This window comes from Marmota flaviventris, chromosome 5 (assembly GCF_047511675.1).
Source record: "Marmota flaviventris isolate mMarFla1 chromosome 5, mMarFla1.hap1, whole genome shotgun sequence".
NCBI lineage: Eukaryota > Metazoa > Chordata > Mammalia > Rodentia > Sciuridae > Marmota > Marmota flaviventris.
Window position 1 is genome coordinate 144,215,190 of NC_092502.1, and position 20,753 is coordinate 144,235,942.

The following is a 20,753-nucleotide window of genomic DNA, read 5'->3' on the forward strand; positions in this document are numbered from 1 at the left end:
CCAAATCTTAATCATGTTGTATTAGGCCCCAACTTCCTTAACAAGACTCCTAAAGCACAAGAAATAAAATCAAGAATTTATAAATGGGATGGACTTAAACTAAAAAGCTTCTTCTCAGCAAAAGAAACAATCAATGAGGTGAAGAGAGAACCATATTTTGGGAGCGAATCTTTGCCACATGTACCTCAGATAGAGCACTAATCTCCAGGATATAGAAAGGACTCAAAAAACTTAACACTAAAAAAACAAAAAAACAAAAACCTAATAAATAAATAGGCTAAAGGAGCTGAACAGACACTTCTCAGGAGAAGATATACATCCGATCAACAAGTATAATGAAAAATGTTCAACACCTCTAGTTATTAGAGAAATTCAAATAAAAACTACTCTAATATTTTACAATAGGCCAATTCCCTTTGCCAACCAAACTGCCCAAAGTTATGGCTCCACCATTATGGCCAACTTTCTGGTGAACTGTGATATTATTATTCAGTAAGACAGTTTATTGCTGTCATAAATCAAATGATGATATTCAAGACAAAATTACTTCTTTGTATTTTGATTTATTAAAATAAAAATGTACTGGCCTCTGGGCACATAGTCATCATGGTTGATGTCATCATTGTAGCTCAGTTTATAAGGATATAGTAATATCTTATTAAATTAATTAATATTTATCAACTAATTAACATATATTAAATAGCATCAGAGCAAAATCCTTATGATACATTTAAATGAAGTAACTATACAAGTGCTCTGGGATTTGAAGATAAATGAAAAGATGGGAAAGAAATAAAATTTCTGGGTCTTCCCACAGCTGCCTTTCAGTAAAACCATTGTATTAACTTATGGACTGAGAAGAGCTTGTCCAACCTTATAGTCCTAATGGAGAGAAGACCCCCTGAGGAATAACCCAATTACTGATTTGTCTCTTTGTCTAGATTCTGGAGAAACACATTTATAAGTTATTCATCCTGTAGGGTCTCTCTTCATTGTGTTGTTTCCTTTGCTGTGCAGGAGTTTTTACATTTGTGCCATCCTATTTATAAGTCCTTGCTGTGATTTCCTGATGATTGGAGTCCTATTTAGGAAGTTGTTGCCTGTGCTTATATATTTTCTTCATTATTTCTTTCCTTCTACTGTTCGATCTTGTTTTTCTAAGACCTTGAGATTCAACATTATAGAATAATAAGGGAAAGAAAGAATAAAAGATCAGAGCTGAAATTAATGAAGTAGAGACTAAAAGATCCTTCTATACCCAGTTTCTTCAGGGTTTTTACCCAGAAGGGATGTTAAAGGCTTTATGCATCTGTTGAAAAGATCATGTGTTTTTAATCCTTGATTCTATTTATGTGATGAATTATGTTTATTGGTTTATATATGTAGAACCATCCTTGTATTCTGGGATGAAACCATCTTCATTATGGTATATGATCAGGGAACTGTGCATTTTGCATCCTGCAGATGACCTCTACAACTCCACTGACCAAAGAGAAGAAAGGGGAGTAATGATATAGAATGGGGTAAAAAATTGGGTATTAATGATAGTATACATAATGCTAAAATATATTGAAAGAATAAAAAGGGGGAGGAACAACAGAAGAGATAAAGAGAGAAAGAAGAAAACAGAAAGGGAGGGAAAGGAATAAAAATGAAAAAGAAGAGATAACAAGAAAAAATCCAATTAATTTAGAAGACCCATAAAGTTTGACAGAAATATGAAAAAAATGAGAGAAAACAAAATAAAGCAACATACACACACACACACACACAAAAAAAAAAAAAAAAAACAAACCAATAACAACAAAGAAAAAAAGAAAAAGCACAAAACAAACAAAAAGTGATTTAATATTTCTTCTTGTTAAATTACTTAAAATGAGGACACTTTGGTCTGGGGTTTCTAATTGTAGAACTCACCAGCTATGGAAAGGTTTGAGGGACAGAGCTACAATTTGTTCCCTCTTAACTCCAACCCAAACGGGCCAAATGTGTTGGAGCCTGCAGACTGGGCTCTACCCCTCCTGACCCACCAGCCAGTGCTGAGGGAAAGTTGTCCACTGAAGAGCTAAATCCACCCTCCATGACTCTATTTTTGTACCTGGTGTCATGTTATTTTAATAAGTTCATATGCTGTACATTCAAAATTCAAATAAGTGAAAAATGGTTTTCATGCTTCAAAGGATGTCATTAGTTCTAGAAATGGAAAAACAAATATCTAGCCAAATTTCTGCAGCCTGAAAATAGGGGTCAACATTTTATCATCATGTTTATTTTCTTCTTTTCCTATATTTTAACTCTTCCAACAAGCCAAAGTGAAATGTTTTAATGTAAACATTCAGACAAAAAAAGAAGAAAAAATAATTTATATAGTAAGCTCTGTAAAATTCTATCAGAGTTTGGTCTTAGAGTTCCATTCTAGATGTGATTACTTCACAGGTTTAAACCAAGCCTCAGTATTAGCTTTGTGATTGAAGGGCAAAGTTAGGCCCTTTCAGTTGTTCTTCACCCCAGGATCATTGTACATTACAGCTGGAGGAGACATTAGAGGTGATTACACTAGCCCTATCATTCTGTAGATAAAAATCAGGGATATGGGGCTGGGGTTGTGGCTCAGAGGTAGAGCGCTTGCCTAGCAAGTGCAAGGCCCTGGGTTCAATCCTTAGGACTACATATAAATAAATGAATAAAATAAAGATATTGTGTCCAACTACAACTAAAAAATAAATATTGAAAAAAAATCAGGCATAGAAAGATGAATTTTCCTATGATCTTACTACTGCCTGACACAGATCTCCTGACTCAGTCCAGAGTTCTTTTCACTGTATCTTACCACATATGTTTCTCTCTCTCTCTCTCTCTCTCTCTGTATGTGTGTGTGTATTCTATCTTCCATTTGAGGAGTTGGCATTGACTTGACAGCTTTCAATTTTTTCCACATTAGACTACATTTTAATGTAAGTTCATTTTAAAATTTGCACAAGAATGCGACATTGCTAGCTATTTTCCATGTATAATCAGATTAGGGATAGGAAACATAATCTCTTACCTCACTCCAGTTTCCAACAACCCAGTATGCAGGAGTGTGGTCCTTCATGAGCTGCTTATAGTTGGAGGCATTCAGCAAAAACCCCTCAGCAATCAAGCTAGACGCGTCTTCCTCCGTCAGGACTGGTTCAGAATCTTGCGTTACATTTGTGTTGCTTGGAAGTTCCAGGTGGTGATTTTTTACAGACTTTTCTGAGAGTATTGGCTGATGGTCACCTCCATGAGGGAGTGGAGTGTTACTTGATTTTTCAGTGACCATCCCTTCTGCTCTGAGTGTCCCGTTTTTCAGGATACTGGGTCTTTGACTAGGTAGTGGGCCTTCTATTACTGTGCTAAAGGGAGGCTGTAAGGACTCCTCCCCAAGGTGAGGTGTTGGTGGAGGTCCAAGTGGCATCTCTGCACTTTTCTCCATTGGATCATCATTTCTAGGCCCACCGACCTTGCTCCATTTAACAGTATGACTTTCATCTTTGTTCTTGGGCTGTTCACTGTCATCCCCTGAGCCACTGTGAATCTCCAGTTCTGGATCTTTGGTCAAGGTACTGTAGAATGGAGTTACTTGCCAAGTCACAGCATTGCCAGAAGATAAGTCAGAACTACTTGTTGTAGCTACAAAGCCTCCCTCTGCAGTAGGACCAGTATCTGAACTAGAAGCATTTTCAACATGGGGCTGGACACTCAAAGACCAGGAAGGGAGGATGGGCTGGGAAGTGCTTCCAGTGGAAATGAGATCATGGGAGTCCAGGTCGGTTTGGGTTGAAGTATTTGGCCACTGTTTCCCATCCAGGTCTCCCTCTTTGGAGGCTGTGGCAGGAGTAGTGCGACCGACTGCCGGAGTACTGGTGCTCATAGAGTCAGGCACAGTGGGTGTGGTAAGCAGCGTAGGCGTGGGTGTGGGTGGAGGGATGGGCTGTAAGGAGTCTTGCTCAGAGGTTGGTAGATTTTTCCCATTGGAAATGGTGCCTTGGTTGGGTTTCAGAACTCTCCGGCTAGACGGACACTGCTGGAGGCCACACAGGGCTCGGCTGTTGGGTTTCCTCGTCCTGTCACAAGGTTCATCCAGGTTCTTGGCACACGTGACACTGCGAATCCGCACTCCTCCACCACAGGAAACAGAACACTGGAAAAGAGAGACAGCTGTTAGTGTCATGGGAAAAGATGTTTTCATTCTCGTGGGCAGGTCTACAGCAGATGAGGACAGGCCCAGCGGTGGGTGGCTGAACTGTGTGCAGTTAATGTCGTCTTCAATCTCTACATTTGGTTTCTGTGCTCTTTCAGTTTCCCATGGAAATATCCACTTCCTGAAGACCAGCTGGGGCTCAGGATCAACTATTTACTTACTCTTCACAAACCATGACCTAGTCAAACTGAAATCTCTTTGAACAGTGAGTAGTGGGATCTACCAGGAATGCAATGATTTAAAGCTACCTAATTTCTTTAAGAGTGAGTTAGTGATATTATCTTTTTTTTAGGGTTGCAATGCTATTAAATTAATATGACATGGTTTCATAGTCTTAGGCATCTATTGTTAGTTATATTGAAACTTTTGCTTTATCTTAGAAAATAGCGATTATCATTCAGCAGTTTCTCCCAAGTATCATAATCATTTGGCTGTGGCAGGTAGAATTAAAAGCTACACAATCCCCACACTCACACACGTTCATGAATCTAAGTCCATTTGTGGAATTTAAAGACGAGTAGTTAATCAAAGGCAGGATATATCCTTTCCCGGAGAGTTGGGTCAATCCCTTAGTGTGCTGCTAATGTACACACTGGGGTGGAGGCATATTACTTCCCCAGTGTTTCCCCCAGCTTCTGTAAGGCATGCCAAACACAAGTAGCTAGATTGTTTTTTGGGGGAATCCTGACAAGACAGTCCTTCCTCAGAATTCAGGATAAAAAAGAAATGTTTAGTTTATCAATCTCAGCAGCCATAAGTTGTATATAGTTACTACATAACACAAACATTTACGTATCCATACTCTGCCTGACCACTCCATTTCCTTTTCAGTGGCATTTTAAGACAACCACCAAAAAGTTGGCATTTAAGCATGGACCACTTTCGGGCCTTTGCTGACCATTTTACATTTGCGTAGTATCCCTGACCTCAAAAAGGTTTATTAAGGATGGGACTGCATAACACTCAAAGGATTTCAAAGGACTTGATAGCTATTATTCTATGAGGTACTTGTGATATCCCTGTGAGGTTTACAAGACAAGAATGATTATTCCAGGTCCCACAAGAGAAAAGTCCAGCAACTTGCTTTGAAAGGTTGCAAGTCAGTCTCAGAGTAAGTAAAAATCAGGTTCATCCTACATCCTCTCTTTCCTGCCAAAACCTAGTGAGACACTCTGAACAAGTAGCTATCCGTGGAGTCAGCTCATTGACTTGACCAAACTTCTGACTTCTGGAAAGTAACTCAGAGGCAGGAACTATTTCTTATTCATAACTGCATTCCAGGATAGTTCTTAAGACACACTGATCACTTTGTAAATATTTATTAAGTGATCGTTTGGCCTCGGGGGAAAAAATAACAGGAATGGGAAAATTCTTACTCATGAGTTTATGCATTATTTTTAGCTTAAGTTCCTTGCCTTCTAAAGTTCTATTTTCAATTTCCTCTATATAGGAAAATAATATCAATGTAGGAAGCTCCGTCTTTATTTTGTTTTAATGGAGCATAATCATTCACTGATATATAACAACTCTGTGAAATCAACGCCTTTGAAAAGCAGGAGATGGCTCTGAGCACAGAATGGACAGCTGAGGGAGAGGGCAACTGCAGATTAGGGCTCAACCAGCAAAGCAGTGACTTGAAAATACCAACAAAACCTGCAGACACCCTGCTCTAAGACTGACTTCTCAGGACTCTTTGGTGGGAACTGTGCTTTATGAGCAGGAGTGCATACTGGTTTTTTCTTAGCACCAAAGTTGAGGTTACCAAACAAAGCCCACCAGTGAGGGATATGTTATCTTCCAGGACTTTCCATGATTTACTTGGAGCTGGAAAGTGAGGCTGGAAATGTTTATTTTCCAGTTTTGCCACAAATTTTCCACCCTTGTGTTTCAAGTACTTTATGCTCTGTCCAGTTTAATCATCACAAGTCTCTCTCCTCTTATTATATTCTAATCAGAACCCTTTGGATTTTCAAATTTCCACTCTATAAAAATTTACCATCCAACTAAAACTCTTCAGTGTCTGTCTGAACACTTTTCCATGCTAGTTGCCTCAGGCAGCTTGGTTTGGAGACAGCTTTCTCATAAATGGGAACCTGGTTAATGTCACTTGTCCTCAAGCACCCGGTGACCTCTCTTACAGTTTTTCTTTCCAAGAAGTTATTTGAGTAGATAGCAACATAATAGGAAACTCTTTTGATTTCTCTTTTCTTTCTCTTCTTTTGCTCCCTTTGTCCAACCCCCCAACCCCACCCTTTTTTTTTCCTTTGTGGAATGAATTGTTTTAATTTGAAATATTTCAAATGACCCCCTAGGGATGTGAGAATTTAGTATATCTCTTCACAAGCATTTAGAAAAATATGTATCCTCTGTTCTTACCTTGAACTACGGGGGAAAAAAAGAACCGGAAAACTTGTGAAAAACAGCTTAAATTCCCCAATGCTTGTTATGGTTTAGATATGTAGTATCTCCCAAAAAAGCTCTTATGTGAGACAGTGTAAGAATATTCACAGACAAAATGATTATAAGAGCTTTAACTTAAAAATTAATGGATTGATCCACTATTATAGATTAGCTGGGTGGCAGGCAGGGTGAGGTTAGAGGAAGCAGTTCACTGGGGGTGTGCCTTTAGGGTTTATATTTTGTCCCTGGTGAGTGGAGAGCTCTCTGTTTCCTTGTTGCCGTGACTTGAGCTATTTTATTCCACCATTCCCTTCCACTATGATGTTCTGCCTCCATGGGCTCAGAGCTATGGAATCAGCCATCTGTGGACAGAGACCTCTGAAACGGAGCTAAAGTAAACTTTTCTTCCTTTACGTTGTTCTTATTGGACTTTAGGTCACTGTAAAGCAAGGGTGAAACTAAAACAAAGTCTCAGTATCTTCATCTGGAAATTGAGAGAAATTAGTGCCTACCTTTCAAGGCTGCTGAAAAGATGGTCTGAAAACTGTACATGATTTTTGTAAGATGATTGGTAACTGGAAGCTATTATTGTAGCTGCTATAATAATGATGCTGGTAACAACAGGGATGCTAATAGCAAAGGGGTTGAAGGTTCTCAATCTCTGTTGTTCCTTTAGAGTATGGCACACAGAACTTCCTGTTGGGTGATGAAGTAAGGGCAGGCACATGTGTATAGACACTCTGGAGACCCATGTTCCCCTCTGGCTTATTGCTGGGTTTATTTATTTTTTGATTCATATTTCCCAGGCTAACTGATGGGCATGTGGTCTTTTAACCTGCAGGTTTCAAGAGCTAAACAATATTATTAAGTGTGTGATTCTGTTGAACCCCAAAGAACAAAGAAGAAATTACTAATAGCTATCTAGCTGGCTGTTCAGTTGAAATGCATTAAATTTTGGTACAAGTTAACAGGAGTTCCAAAGTGGCAGCCTAAGGACTAAATTTGGCTTATAAACATGTATTCTTTGGCCTGTTGAATCTTAAAACCACACACACACACCAAAAAAAAAAAAAAGGACAAAGACTGAATTAGTGACCAAAAATTTCGAAAACTAGTAATTTCATATTTTAAAAAACCCCGGATTTTTGGGTTCTCTTAAAAAAGGCAGATACCCTGCATCCATTGGCCCAATTTCCCAATGGCAGTTCAAAACTTCATTAATGGAGACCTGGGTCTGGAAGGAATCTATATGTTCTCTGACACCCCTATTTCCTTACCCAGGAGACACTGAATCTTCCCAGCCCATGGATGCCATTCCCCAGCACTGTGTCATGTTGTGCCCTGGCATTACAGTGCTATCTCCCAGGGACACCGGAACTAAGCACTGGCTTGCCTTTTCTTACACTCAGGACAGAAAAATCAGTGATGCTTTGTATTCAGCCTCACGCTTCTTCCAGTACATCTTCGACTGTGTTTATCTCCTTAGGAGCTGTCAAGCCCCTTGGATGAGATAAATGCAGTACACAACAACACCACCTTTGGAACCCATCTCAATTTGTAGTTTCAGAATTCTCAAAACCAATTTCAGCTATGATTTTCGTATGCTCTTACCTTATAATTTTGAACCCTATACCAGGCAAGTAGCTTGTCAATCTGTTCATTCCCTCTCTGGGAGTTATCTTGCCCTCCCTAGCCATCACTCCTGGATGAAGGCCTCTGGGGGAAGCCTGCTGAGGAAGAGGTCTGCTGCTAAATGGGTCAACTCCACCCACCTGAGGTGCATTGCAGGGAAGGGAAGGGAAGGACTCATAATGGAAGGGGAGGACTCATAATGGGCCCAGAACTGTGGTGCACAGGGTGAGTTTATTTAAAAAACATGGAGTGTATCAGAGGATTTTGGCTAAATGGCTAAGCATAGAAAGAGATAATACTCGGGCATAAAAACATTTAATGTATAGTGTTAGGAATTTATAAATAATGATTAGATCTCATTCTGAAACCTGGTTTAAAAGTAAATGCTTGTTATGGGTTCAATTGTGTACTCCTCCTCCCACAAAAAGATATGTGAGGGCTTATAATGCCTACCTCAGAATGTGAGTTTATTTGGATAGGACCTTTAGAGGAAATCAAGTTAAAATGATGTTGTTAAGGTGGGCTCTAATCTAGTATGACTGGTATTCCTATAAAAAGGAAAAATTATTCAGGCATGGTGGTATAGGCCTGTGACTCTCAGCAACTCTGGAGGCTAAGGCAGGAGTATCACAAGTTCAAAGCTAATCCTAGCAATTTAGTGAGGCCCTGAGCAACTTAGTGAGACCCTGTCTCAAAGCCAAAAATAAAAATGGCAGTATGTAGCTCAGTGGTAAAGTGCCCCTGGGTTCAATCCTCAGTGCCAAAAACTAAAACAAAAAAAGGGGGAAATTTGAAATCAGAGACATATATGTAGGGAGAATATCATGTGTAGATGAAGATAAGGGTTTTGGTTATGCATTTGCAAGCTAAGGAACACAAAGATTTCCAGAAATCCACCAGACTCTAGGGGAAAGGCATGAAATAATGATTCTTCCTCACAATTTTCAGAAGGAAGTAACCCTGCTGAGGATTTGATCTCGGATTTCTAGTATTGGGAACTGTGAGATAAGAAATTTCTGTTGTTTAAGCCACATAGTTTCAGTGGTACTTTGTTAGGGCAGCTCTGGGGTATTAGTTCAGTATTCTAGATAATTGAAAAAAACAAATCAGACTTGATGAAGAGAATCAACATGGCGCCCAACTGGTTTTCTCTGAGCAGTTTCTTCAAACACGATTATCTTCCACATCTGTTCTCCAGGAGCCCTGGCAGAGCACAGGATGCTGATGTCTAGAAGATGCTAGCTCTTACAGACATCCCATGCCAAACACAGGCCAATCAAGGTCAGATCACCAAGGTCCAGCCCCACAGAGTGCCTGGTATCTTCACTGAAACGGGAGTATTAGAGGGCATTTAGTCTCTTTAGTCACCCTCTACCCTAATACCTTTGTGAACAGCTTTCACTAATAAATTCTTAGAAATTTGATTAGCTGATTGCTTTGTTCACTTGTTTACGTGTTTTTGTCAGGCACCAGAAAGGCAGATTAAAGATCTTCCCTGATCCTGACCATGTCCATTTGTGGAGGAACCACCACGTGTCCCATCCAATCTGTTCAAGTACATCTGTAGTCTCAAGTACAATATCATATTTTGCTGTAAAAAAAAGTTGGTAGGTTTTCTTTTCTTTTTGTTTTTGAAATTATTTGTTGAGGGTAACTTGCTTTTTTTTTTTTTTTTTTGAGAGACTTTGATATCACAGCAATCATTAGGGACAGTTTGGAATTCCAGCAAAATGAGAAAAGATGGTTTACAAATTATTTACAAACATAATACATTTCCTATGAATTTTAAGAGCTGTCATATTGTTGTATTTTGCAGGCATTTGAGATGCAGTGTGGCAGAGTTCTCAGAATAGAAACTTTGTTGCTGTATTCATATCCTGGCTCTACCACTTAGCAGCTAGGTGACCTTGGGCAAGTTTCCAAACTCTTTATGTCTCAGTTTCTTTGCCTGTGAAGTAGGGATGATAACACTGTTGTAAGGATTAAATGCTGTTATGGTTTGGATCTGGAATATCCCCTAAAAGCATGCATTAAAAGCATGGTCCCTGAATTAAGCAAGGTTCAGAGGTGGGGCTTTGAAGCAATGATTCAATCATGAAGCAATGATTCAATCATGAACTCATCAGTGGATGAATCCACTTGTAGCTGGATGTACTACTGGGAGGTGGGAACAGTTAGAGGAAGCAGTTCCAGCACGGAACTGGAAGAGTCCATATTCTGCTGCCACTTCCCTCCTTCTTTCCAGCTGCTATGAGTTGAGCAGCTGTCTTCTGCCATGCCCATCTGCCACGATGCTCTGCCTCTCCGCAGGCTCTGAGAAATGGAGCTGGCTTACCATGCACTGAAACCTTAAGAAGCCAAAATCAATCTTTTCTCCTCTAATTTGTTCTTATCAGGTATTTGGGTCACAGTAACCAAAAGCAGACTAACATAAATATATTATACATTCAAAAATGTTTAATATACAAAATAATTGTCTGATAAATATTTTAAATAAATACGTAATTAAATATCGATTGCTGAGTTTTCAGTGTCCCTTTGTTTTAACAGAAGTAATGCATTAGTTTTGTTTTTTTTTTTTTTTCAGGTCTCAGGTATTTGTGTTGGCCCTTGAAAAAACTGACATGCCTATGCACTGTGCAGATAGTGTTTTATGAATAAAATATCCCTGAGCAAAGAAAGGAGTAGGTGGAAAATCAAGGGACCACAGATTAATCCCTTCAGGATGTTTGGGTGCCATTGATGGGCAAGGCTTGCAAAATCAAAGTAGCATGGAAAGTTGGCCCTTGTTCACTTGTCTGATAGTAAAGTCATCATTTAGTGAACACTTACTATCTGTCAGGTACTATACCAAGTGCTTACATGGGTTATTTTGTTCAAGTTTTATAACAACCCTCTCTTTATAGATGAGGAAAGGCTGAGAGGGGGTTAACCCTAGCTCGAGGCCACACAGTTAAAGATTGCCAGGGCTAGAAAACCCAGAAAAATGACTATTCTCTTAAGTTTGTTCGTCTATCTGATAGGAGAAGTAACATGAAGTAACATGATGGCTTGGCTTTGTTGAGAAACTGAGGCCCTGTAAGGTGAAATAATTTTCCTGAGACTGGATGTGAGTTTATGAAGTACAAGATTAGAACCTGGATGGTTCTCTGGGATCTCCGTCCACTTGTCTGCCTGCTAGGATACACAAAGTCAGCTACAATTATCAACGACACAGTGCTTTTATTAGTTACCCATCCATCCATCATCCACCTAACATAGTGTTTTACAAATAATCTGACTGAACCATTTTTTAATTTTATTATTGGAGCCATTATTGAAAACCTCACATACCTTTGGCAATTTATTACACTGAGGTATCTCTGGAAGAAGAGGTAACCTTCCATCTCTCGGGTAGAAACAATTACAGAACCCACAGTGCTGCCTTGTTGCCTCAATGCACTGGATTAAACTGAAGCTTTATCATAGTTACCTTATTATCTTCATGTTTAGATCTTGATCTCTGCTCTCAGCCATGACTGTGACTTCTATTTCACCACCTCAATGTCTAGAGCCCTTTCACTACACACTGCCTGAAATGCTTTTGGAAAGAGTAGCTGTGTATAAACAAACACACTCATCCTGACTTCTGAAGGCATGCCACATGCGTATCCAAATCAAATCAAACCAAATTGCACCTATGGCTGCCTGCCAACCAGTGGGAGAAACAGGCCAAATAAACATGTAGGGAAGTGGGGCAAAACAAGCTGATGAAAACTAAAGTCAATGAGACACAGATTGAACTTTCACTTTTAATGAGTGGCAAAGCCAGGATTTGAACCCAGGAGCCATGTTCTTGGGGGTTATGCCCTTCCCTACTGCATCAGCTGCTTCTCGCAAGACATGCTACTAAAGTGATACACCTAGGAAAAAATGGAAACTCCAGAAACTCTAATGCCTTGTTTTTGTTAAATAAACAGAGTTCCTCTTCTTTACCCTCTGAACCCCCAAAGTAAGTTGGACAAAAGCAGATTCTTGGTAAAATTTGAGAATGTGGATGGATTTCTAGAGCATGAGCTTAGGGGTGTGTGTGTGTGTGTGTGTGTGTGTGTGTGAGAGAGAGAGAGAGAGAGAGAGAGAGCTGGTCACTGGGGCAGTAAGCCCCTTCCTGGGGGCAGCAGGAGAGAAAACACCCCCTTCTGATCCCTGTTGGGCTAGGGTTGAGTGTCGGCCTGGCATGGCTGAGCCCATCCTCCTCTCATTCCTTGGGTTGGTGGAGACACCTTGATAGGGAGATATCTGATAAACTTGCCTTTCCTTCTTCTTCCCCTCCTGGTTGGCCAGGGAGGACCATTCTATGGGAATCTAGGAGTATCTCAGTTCTTGGGTCTTTGGCTCAGTTACCTTAGAGCTTTAGGCTCAGCCAGGGTGATCCAATGACCCAGTGCAGACAAACTGAGTATGTATAGTTGGAGTACTCCCCTGCTTCAAATAATGTTGCTATCAAGACAAAATTCAGATAATACTTTATATCAAGAATCACGATGTCATTTCTTTTATAAAATGTATCTGGGGGAGCTAGGGTTGTGGCTTAGTGGTAGAGCACTCGCCTTGCATGTGCAAGGCCCTAGGTTTGATCCTCAGCACCACATAGAAATAAATAAATAAAGTTATTGCATCCATCTACAACTAAAAAATAAATATATATTTTTAAAAAGTATCTGGGTATAGTTGCAATGGAAAAGATATTTCGTTATATTCTAGCAAAGCCCATTAGAGAGAAGCTCAGTATAGGGAAGAAAAGAACACCCATTTGGAGAATCTTTTGATGTTGATTTACTAAAAGCATTTCTAATAACATCTCCTGAATGAAGGCACTGGCTTAGGCTTTCTGCTCAGCTTTGTTGAGTGCAAGCTAGAAACTAGAGATTCCATGTGTGCTGTCAAATGACTATGAAATGCCTGTGATTTGGAATCCACAGATACAAGTACTCGTCACATCATACCAACTTTTTTCTCCCTTTTTCTCCAGTGAAGACAGGTTATTATGCTGTGTATACATGTGAACATAATAAGAAGAACTTCTCAGCCAAATCTAATTACAGACCTCTGAGAAAGCATTAAGATTCTGGCAATTAGTAAATTCTACATGACAAGAATTATTAACTGTTTTGGATGCAGCCAACACGTTTTTGGTAAACAGATTTAATGGACCAGTCACAATACCCCATTCAGCCTTATTTTGACAACACTGTAATTTACAGCAATCTATGGTGGCAGCAGATGAACAGGCCAGGCAAGCCTCATGCTATGATTATTACCTCCCAAGAATAGCAAAGAGAAAGTTCTGGTTTATCACTGATGTGTGCACATGTATACCTGCACAAACCCACAATGCACCTGTGGTAGTGGTGTATTTTCTTTGCATGCATACCTTCCCCTTCCTTCCTCCCTCCCTCCCTCCCTCCCTCCCTCCCTCCCTTCCTTCCTTCCTTCCTTTTGTGGTATGATACCTCTCCTTTGACAGAAGATCTTACAATCTAGGAACCATGATTTCCATTTTTCATTTTTTACCTAGATGCCCAACAGTGCATCCTGCAGAGAATTAGAAGCTAAATAAACCTAAACATTGACTATGAATTAACCAAAGATAGTTTTGTGAAGAAGGTTATCAAAGCTGATGTACTGAAATAAGTGTTCTGCATTTAAACAAGAGAGGGCAACTTCACTACAAAAATTTTAGAAATTCTTTAGATAATACTTTCAGAACACCTTAATAAGCTATAGATGGAAAATGATTTCCTTAGTTTATAATTAAATATAATATTTAAAAAAATTTTTTTAGTTGTTAACAGACCCTTTTTTAAAAAAAATTATTTATATGCAGTGCTGAGAATTGAACCTGGTGCCTCCTACATGCCAGGCAAGTGCATTACCTCTGAGCCCACAGCCCCAGCCCCTCAAATATCATTTTTGTGGGGGGTGGGTACCAGGTTTTGAACTCAGGGGCACTCAACCACTGAGTGATATCCCAGCCCAACTTTGTATTTTATTAGAGACAGGGTCTCATTGAGTTGTTTAGCACCTCACTGTTGCTGAGGCTGGCTTTGAATTCCAGATCCTCCTGTCTCAACCTCCTGAGCTGCTAGGACTACAGGCATGGGCCACTGCACCCAGCTTCAAATATCATTTTAAACACAGAAATTTGATCCCATTTGATTATACTGCTCACTTTCTCAACAGAGTTAGTTTTGACTTTCTGTGGCAGTCCCCTGGATCAAATATTTTCCATTTCCTCTGAAGTTAAGTCCTTAGAGGAGTTCCTGCCTATGTTCTTATGGGAAGCTTATGGCTTCTCAAGGAAACTCACCAGCACCCATCTCAACCTTCACGCCTATTGATTTTCGGAGATCATTTATTCCTAGTCGTTTCATTCCTTGGGTCATTGACTGAAATGCATACAGACAAGTGAAGATGAAGACCATGTAGACTCCAGGTACCCTGGGGGAAAGAACAGCACTTCCCCTAATCACTCTGGGGCACAATGAGGCCCAACAGAACCAGGCTCTATAATGACTCACAGAAGATTAAAACTTGGGATTTTTTTCATAAACTTCTAGCACTCTGACTTCTACTTACACTCAAAGAATTAGATCAACTTAATTTGGGGACAATGCAATGCTTATTTGAATTTATGAGGCTAATAATAGATGTCCCGAACACATGTCGAATAGATATAGATTTGAACGACTTTCTCTGAGTGTCAAGTATATTCCTAATCATTACAGCAATACTCCTTTGGTTTTAGTTAACTACAATGATTTACTGGCAAATGTTTAACAAACTGGCTCTTGGGGTGATATGGGGGAGCCTTGGTTTATTACCAATGATTTAACGATAGGCCAGCAAAAATCCTGACAATTTATAATTAGCTGTTATGAGCCTATACTAGTGGTATCTACTTCATCTGTGGTGGTTAGTTGACCATGGACAAGAAAGAGAAAGATCCTAAAAAACTGGGTGATGGGAACTGGAGTAAATAGGCCAGAGGTGATGGATGGTGTCTATTATGCAATTTAACCTGGAGTCACTTTGGATTTGGTGAATGGGGAGGAATGGGTGGGAGGCTGATGAAGCATGAATAATGTCAATCTCCCTCTTAACCCCTGAACTCACCTCACTCCAGTTGCCCACTGTCCAATCCGATGGACACAGGATATCTCTGTTACAGGAAATGAGGGCCTTGGGCTTCAGCAGATGCTGGCAGTCTGTAGCTGGGAGAGCTTGCTCATCAGAGCCCATGGTCTGAATGCACAATACTGTACGCTTCTTCTCTCCATAGGGCCCACATGTTGTGGAACATGCTTCCCATTCTCCTGCCCACCACCTGCAGGCAGATATGAACATGTGGGAAGATCATCAAACGTACCTGAACATCCATTTAACCACTGGAAAGAGAAAGCAGATGAGAATCAGAGATTACAGGACTGAGAAGTTCTTAGAATTACTTCAGTCTGCCAGGAGGTGTTCTGCAGACAGAGCCAGGTGATTTGTTCAAGCATAGCCCCAGAGAACAGCAGAACACTAGGCATAAGTATTTGTTAAATAGCATGTTTTTGAATGAAAAAAAAAAGTCCTTTCTTTTCAGTCCAGAAAACTGAAGTTGCTGTGCAACTTCAAACAAATTTAAGCCTGACTTCCACATCTGTTGAAAGAGTGCAATAATATCAACTTCATATGAGTGATGTGGATTAAATGAAATACCAATTCATGCAAAGTAGTATAGTACAAAACCTGGCATTATAAGAACTCCCATCATTTGTTACAATTTATTGATAATTTTACTGTGGTATTAAAAATTCCAATTAGTCTCCAGACTCTTAATTGAATACTTTTTTATTTGAATAGGAGGCAGGTACATATACACCAATTCTTGTTTATTTAGGAAATGGTCAGTCAGGGACATTGCTCTCATTTTTGCCCTCTAGTCTACTTGTCCATATTTTCATTGGTCCCTTTGAGAAGAAAGGAGTAGAAAAGGAAGAAACTTAAGTGAGATAATTTCTTACAGGTCAGCTGTTCTTAACAAGTTCAATAGTTAACAAGTTCAACTGTTGACTAAATTAATATGCTGGATTCCCTGAGGACAAACAAGCTTGTGTGTGTGTGTGTGCATTCTCTATGAGGGAATAGACTCAGGATTCCTGGATATGGGCCCACTGGTCACATGAAGTGCTTTTGAAAATGGCAGACAGTCCTCCTGGGAGTCCTCTCTTTTTTTCCCTTCTCTATCATTGTGAGAACTTTCTCCAGTGATGAAGACAGAACAAGTGTAGTTTGGGTCCACCATAGCTTCCATGGGCAGCCTGGTTCTTCATACCTTCATAGGTAATGAAGTGGGATTTTTCTATTTTTCCTGGGGAAAATGCACATGGTGAGAAGTTCTTCATTCCTGACCTTGAGATAGTATTGAATTTTGTCAATTCGGAAGAAGATAAAATTTTGTACTATTATTTTTGTTTGCTAAATATTAGATTGATTGGGGGAGACTTTTTTTGATTCTCATACTTTTAGTCCCAAGTTAAAAATAATTTAAGAAAGTTATTAATCAATTTTATTATAGTCTTTAGCTAATAAGTAATTAAGATTTCTTATTTATCCTTTGAGATTTAATATTTAGTTGTCTTATGTGGATAAAGAGCTATTAGGGAAGTATGATGTGAAATAAATAAATGCCCACTGTATTAACCTAATTATTTTGTCTTACCTTTGACATTTCCAAGGGAGGCCAGGCACATTACTGAGTATTTAAAATGTCATTCTGGAAAGCTCTTAATCTGAACTGACTGAAAACCCAATTTATCTAATTACTTGCTATAGAGATTTCAGCTGTGTCATCACAAAATGATAATGGATGTTCTTGCTTTCTCTCCCCGGAACTCCCCCAAAAGTCCCCTAGAGGACATTTTGCATGTGCATATGGATATGTCTCCCCAATGCATGTGTTGAAAACTTAATCCCCAATGCAACAGTGTTGGGAGGTGGGGCCTAATGGAAGTGTTTAGGAATGGATTAATGCCTCTGGGAAATAGGTTTGCTCTTTTGCTTTTCTGGTATGTGAAGACACAATGCTTGTCCCCTCTTGCCCTTCTGCCTTCTACCATGTGAGGCAAGAACAAGAAGGCTCTCACCAGCTCAAATGCTGATGCCTTGGTCATGGGCTTCCAGTCTGTAGCACTGTGAGAAATAAATTTCTGTGCTTTGTAAGTTACTCAGTCTACTGGTATTCTGTTATAACTTATAGCAGCACAAACCATATTAAGATGGTTTGTCAGGTCCTGTCTCAAAGTGAAAAATAAAAAGTGATTCAGTGGTTTAGTGCCTCTCGGTTCAATTCCCAGTACAAAAACAAAACAAAAAACCAAAAACAAAACCAAAAAAACCCAGCTCATCAGTGGTTTAAAGTGAAAACCACCTCCTTTTTTTTTTTTTCCTGCAAAGGTCTTCCAGGCCCAGGTCTCAGGAGCCATTGTCAAGTTGCTGTCTGTTGTCTATCTCATTCTTCTTGATCTCTGCCATAGCCCCACCTCTTCTAGGAGATTAAGAACAAAATGCTATTTTTATGTTTATGGGAGATTTTATATTTATATCTATAGAACATATACGGTTAAAGTACCCAGCAATTGTTGAAATATGCAAAGAATTCAGGGACAAAATACCCAGCAGAAATGTTTATTATGCCTCAACAAGACAATCCTTCTGGTTTAGTCAACACGGAATTAACATCAAACTAACCTGACTTTTCTGTTTTTGCCATTCATCTTTTTCTAACCAGAATGCCAATGGTACTGACAAAGAATCTCTTCTTGACTAAACTAGTCAGGCTTCTGGATTCTCTCCTAGGCCCAATATGTGCATTATTTTGTTAAAAACCCACTTTTAGCAGAGAACCCTGCTGAATCAGTTTCACAAGAACCTCCCACCCTAGATATCTGATCACCTATCATATCTGATTGGGCTCCTCATCCTTCACCATTACAGAAATATCTGATCACTCTGATTTATTTTTGGTAAGAATTATTAGGTCAGTTTAGCCCAAATCCCTTCTTATCCCTGATTTTTTTTTCTGAATATTTTCCCATCCACTGATCCCCACCTTGCACCTTGGGTAAAAGTTTCTGTTTGTCTATGTCCATGTTCAGGCCAGTCTCTTTCCCACTGCAAAATCCCTATACCTACCATGATGGTCCTGAGTAAGTTTTCTTACTATATTTTTAACAAGTATCATTGAATAATTTTTTCTTTAATAATACCCAACACAACTGGACAACTGATCAGACATTGACTATATTGTTCTTTAACCACTGAACACAAGTTGAACTCTTCCCAATTATCATGTAAAAGTCCTAAGAACTGGTACTCTACCACTGATTCTCAGTGTATCAATATGTGGTCAGCTTTCAAAAGTCATGTCCAGGAATGACTGAATATTCAGAATCTCTTGGAGGCAGGGCATTGGTGCTTTCTTAGAGTTTCCTGATGACTTATTTGAAGTCAGGGTTAGAAACCACTGGTGTTTCGGTACCAAATAAAGGGATTTAGCTGTTTGTCTCTAATTTATTTTTCTCCAAAGAATAGACTTTATCGTTTTATAATGAGTTATGGATAACATAGAAACGTGTATCTGTGCATGTGTGAACGTGTGTGTGTGTGTGTGTGTGTGTGTGTGTGTGAGAGAGAGAGAGAGAGACCTTTGAAGAACTTGCAATTGTCCTGGGAAAGTTCACTTCGGATCGAGTTCCTCCCAAGATGAAGTAGGATGGCTGGGGTGGAGAACCTCTGACCCTCTCTCTTATCTACCCCTTCTACCCATTCCCATGGCAGTGCTGGCTTGGTAGCTCAGACTGCCAGAGAATCTGGTCACTTCACTCTAACCCTCATTACTCAGATAATTGAAAGGCCAAGTTTGAATTTGTCATATTCTTACTCAGAAAGTAATTTTCTTAAAAAAAACCCTTTAATAATTATCATCTTTTTTTGTACTATTTTTCCTAATAGCATTTACACTTCAACATCCAATTAATGAACATTCTAAATTCCAACAAAACCACCATTCCTATAATAAGCACCCTCCCCTCCTCACCCCGTGCACAGCTTGTCTTTCTGATGACATCCTGTTCCTCCAACCTCACTTGCCCTAGCTTTCTTGTCCCTAACACACGCCATGTCACCCTCCCCTCTCTTTCGTGGGCGTTCCCTTGTCTCAGTGATCCTGTTCATTTATTTAGATCAGAAGTTCTCAACTAGTGGAGAGTCCCATACTCCCTCTCCAGGGGAGGAATGTCTGAAGACATTTTTCATGGTCACAAATGAGGGTGGGGTGCCATTGACATCCAGTGGGTAGAGGCCAGAGGTGCTGCCAAGCCGCCTATAATGTACAAGACAGCCCTCCAACAAAAGGAATAATCTAGGCCGAACTAGCAACAGTGCTGAGCTTGACTTAAATCATGTGCCATTCTTTAGTGCATTGAAAGCTACATGCAGCTGCCAGAGTTGGATGAATTGCTATCAGATGTTTATTGAACACTTTGGAAACGCTGGACGCTACCACAGCTGTAGAATTTCAGAGCTTTGCTTTGCTGAAAACCAAAGTTCAGAGAGAAGTCAATAGGGAGAAGAGACTCAAATGACCTCTTTCTGCAGTCAGATACACTTTAATTCCAAAGAATTTCTTTCTTGATAGGCTGCTCTATCCTGGAACAGGCTATGCAAGGCTTTGTCCGAAAAACCATTGGCAGCAGGGTGCATATTTCTTAGATTTAGATAATCAAAAGCTTTTATTAAATCTTTTTTAAAAATCTGTCTTGAAAATTCCTTTGGGGAACAACACAGTATGTTGAAACTGGATGTAAAAACGAGAATTCTATATAGGGAAGAGGGGCTGGAGGGCAAGTGAGGAGGCAGGGGATTAGCAAGAATGGTGGAATGTGATGGACATCATTATCCAAAGTACATGTATAAAGACACGAATTGGGTCTCAACCTACTTTATATACAAACAGAGATATGAAAAATTGTGGTATATATGTGTAATAAGAATTATAATGCAAAAAAACAAGTACATGTATAAAGAATGAATCGGCATGAATACACTTTATACAAAGGTATGAAAAATTGTGCTCTATATGTGTGATAAGAATTATAATACATTCCGCTGTCCTGTATTAAAAAAGATAAAATTAAAAATAAATAAATAAATAAATGAGAATTATAAGAAAAGTGATTGAGAAACAAAAAAGCCTTGTCCATGAAATCTCTGGGGAGGAGGAGTGACAGCTCTGAGTGGTAAATATGAGCTTTTCAGATACCATGGAAATCAGGTGTCAGAGGAAGATGTTGCCACTTGAAATTTGTATCCAAGGAAACTAACTGCTAGGCTAAGTTTGTAAAAATAAATACTATTAAAAGAGCAACCTTCATTTATTATTTATTCTTTAAAAAGCAAATTAATTTTATTT

General features: G+C 39.4%; 1 protein-coding gene across 3 annotated transcripts in view; it reads right to left on the reverse strand.

Moving 5' to 3' along the window:
* Nucleotides 1–20,753, reverse strand: part of Adamts12 (ADAM metallopeptidase with thrombospondin type 1 motif 12) — a 299,954-nt gene that overhangs the window by 37,320 nt on the left and 241,881 nt on the right. For all 3 annotated transcript variants that reach the window (XM_071612648.1, XM_071612646.1, XM_071612647.1), the window contains 2 exons: nucleotides 15,413–15,623; nucleotides 3,047–4,165 (listed from right to left, as the gene is read on the reverse strand). In XM_071612648.1, coding sequence (XP_071468749.1) covers nucleotides 3,047–4,165; nucleotides 15,413–15,623 — 1,330 coding nt within the window. The remainder of the gene's footprint in view (nucleotides 1–3,046; nucleotides 4,166–15,412; nucleotides 15,624–20,753) is intronic.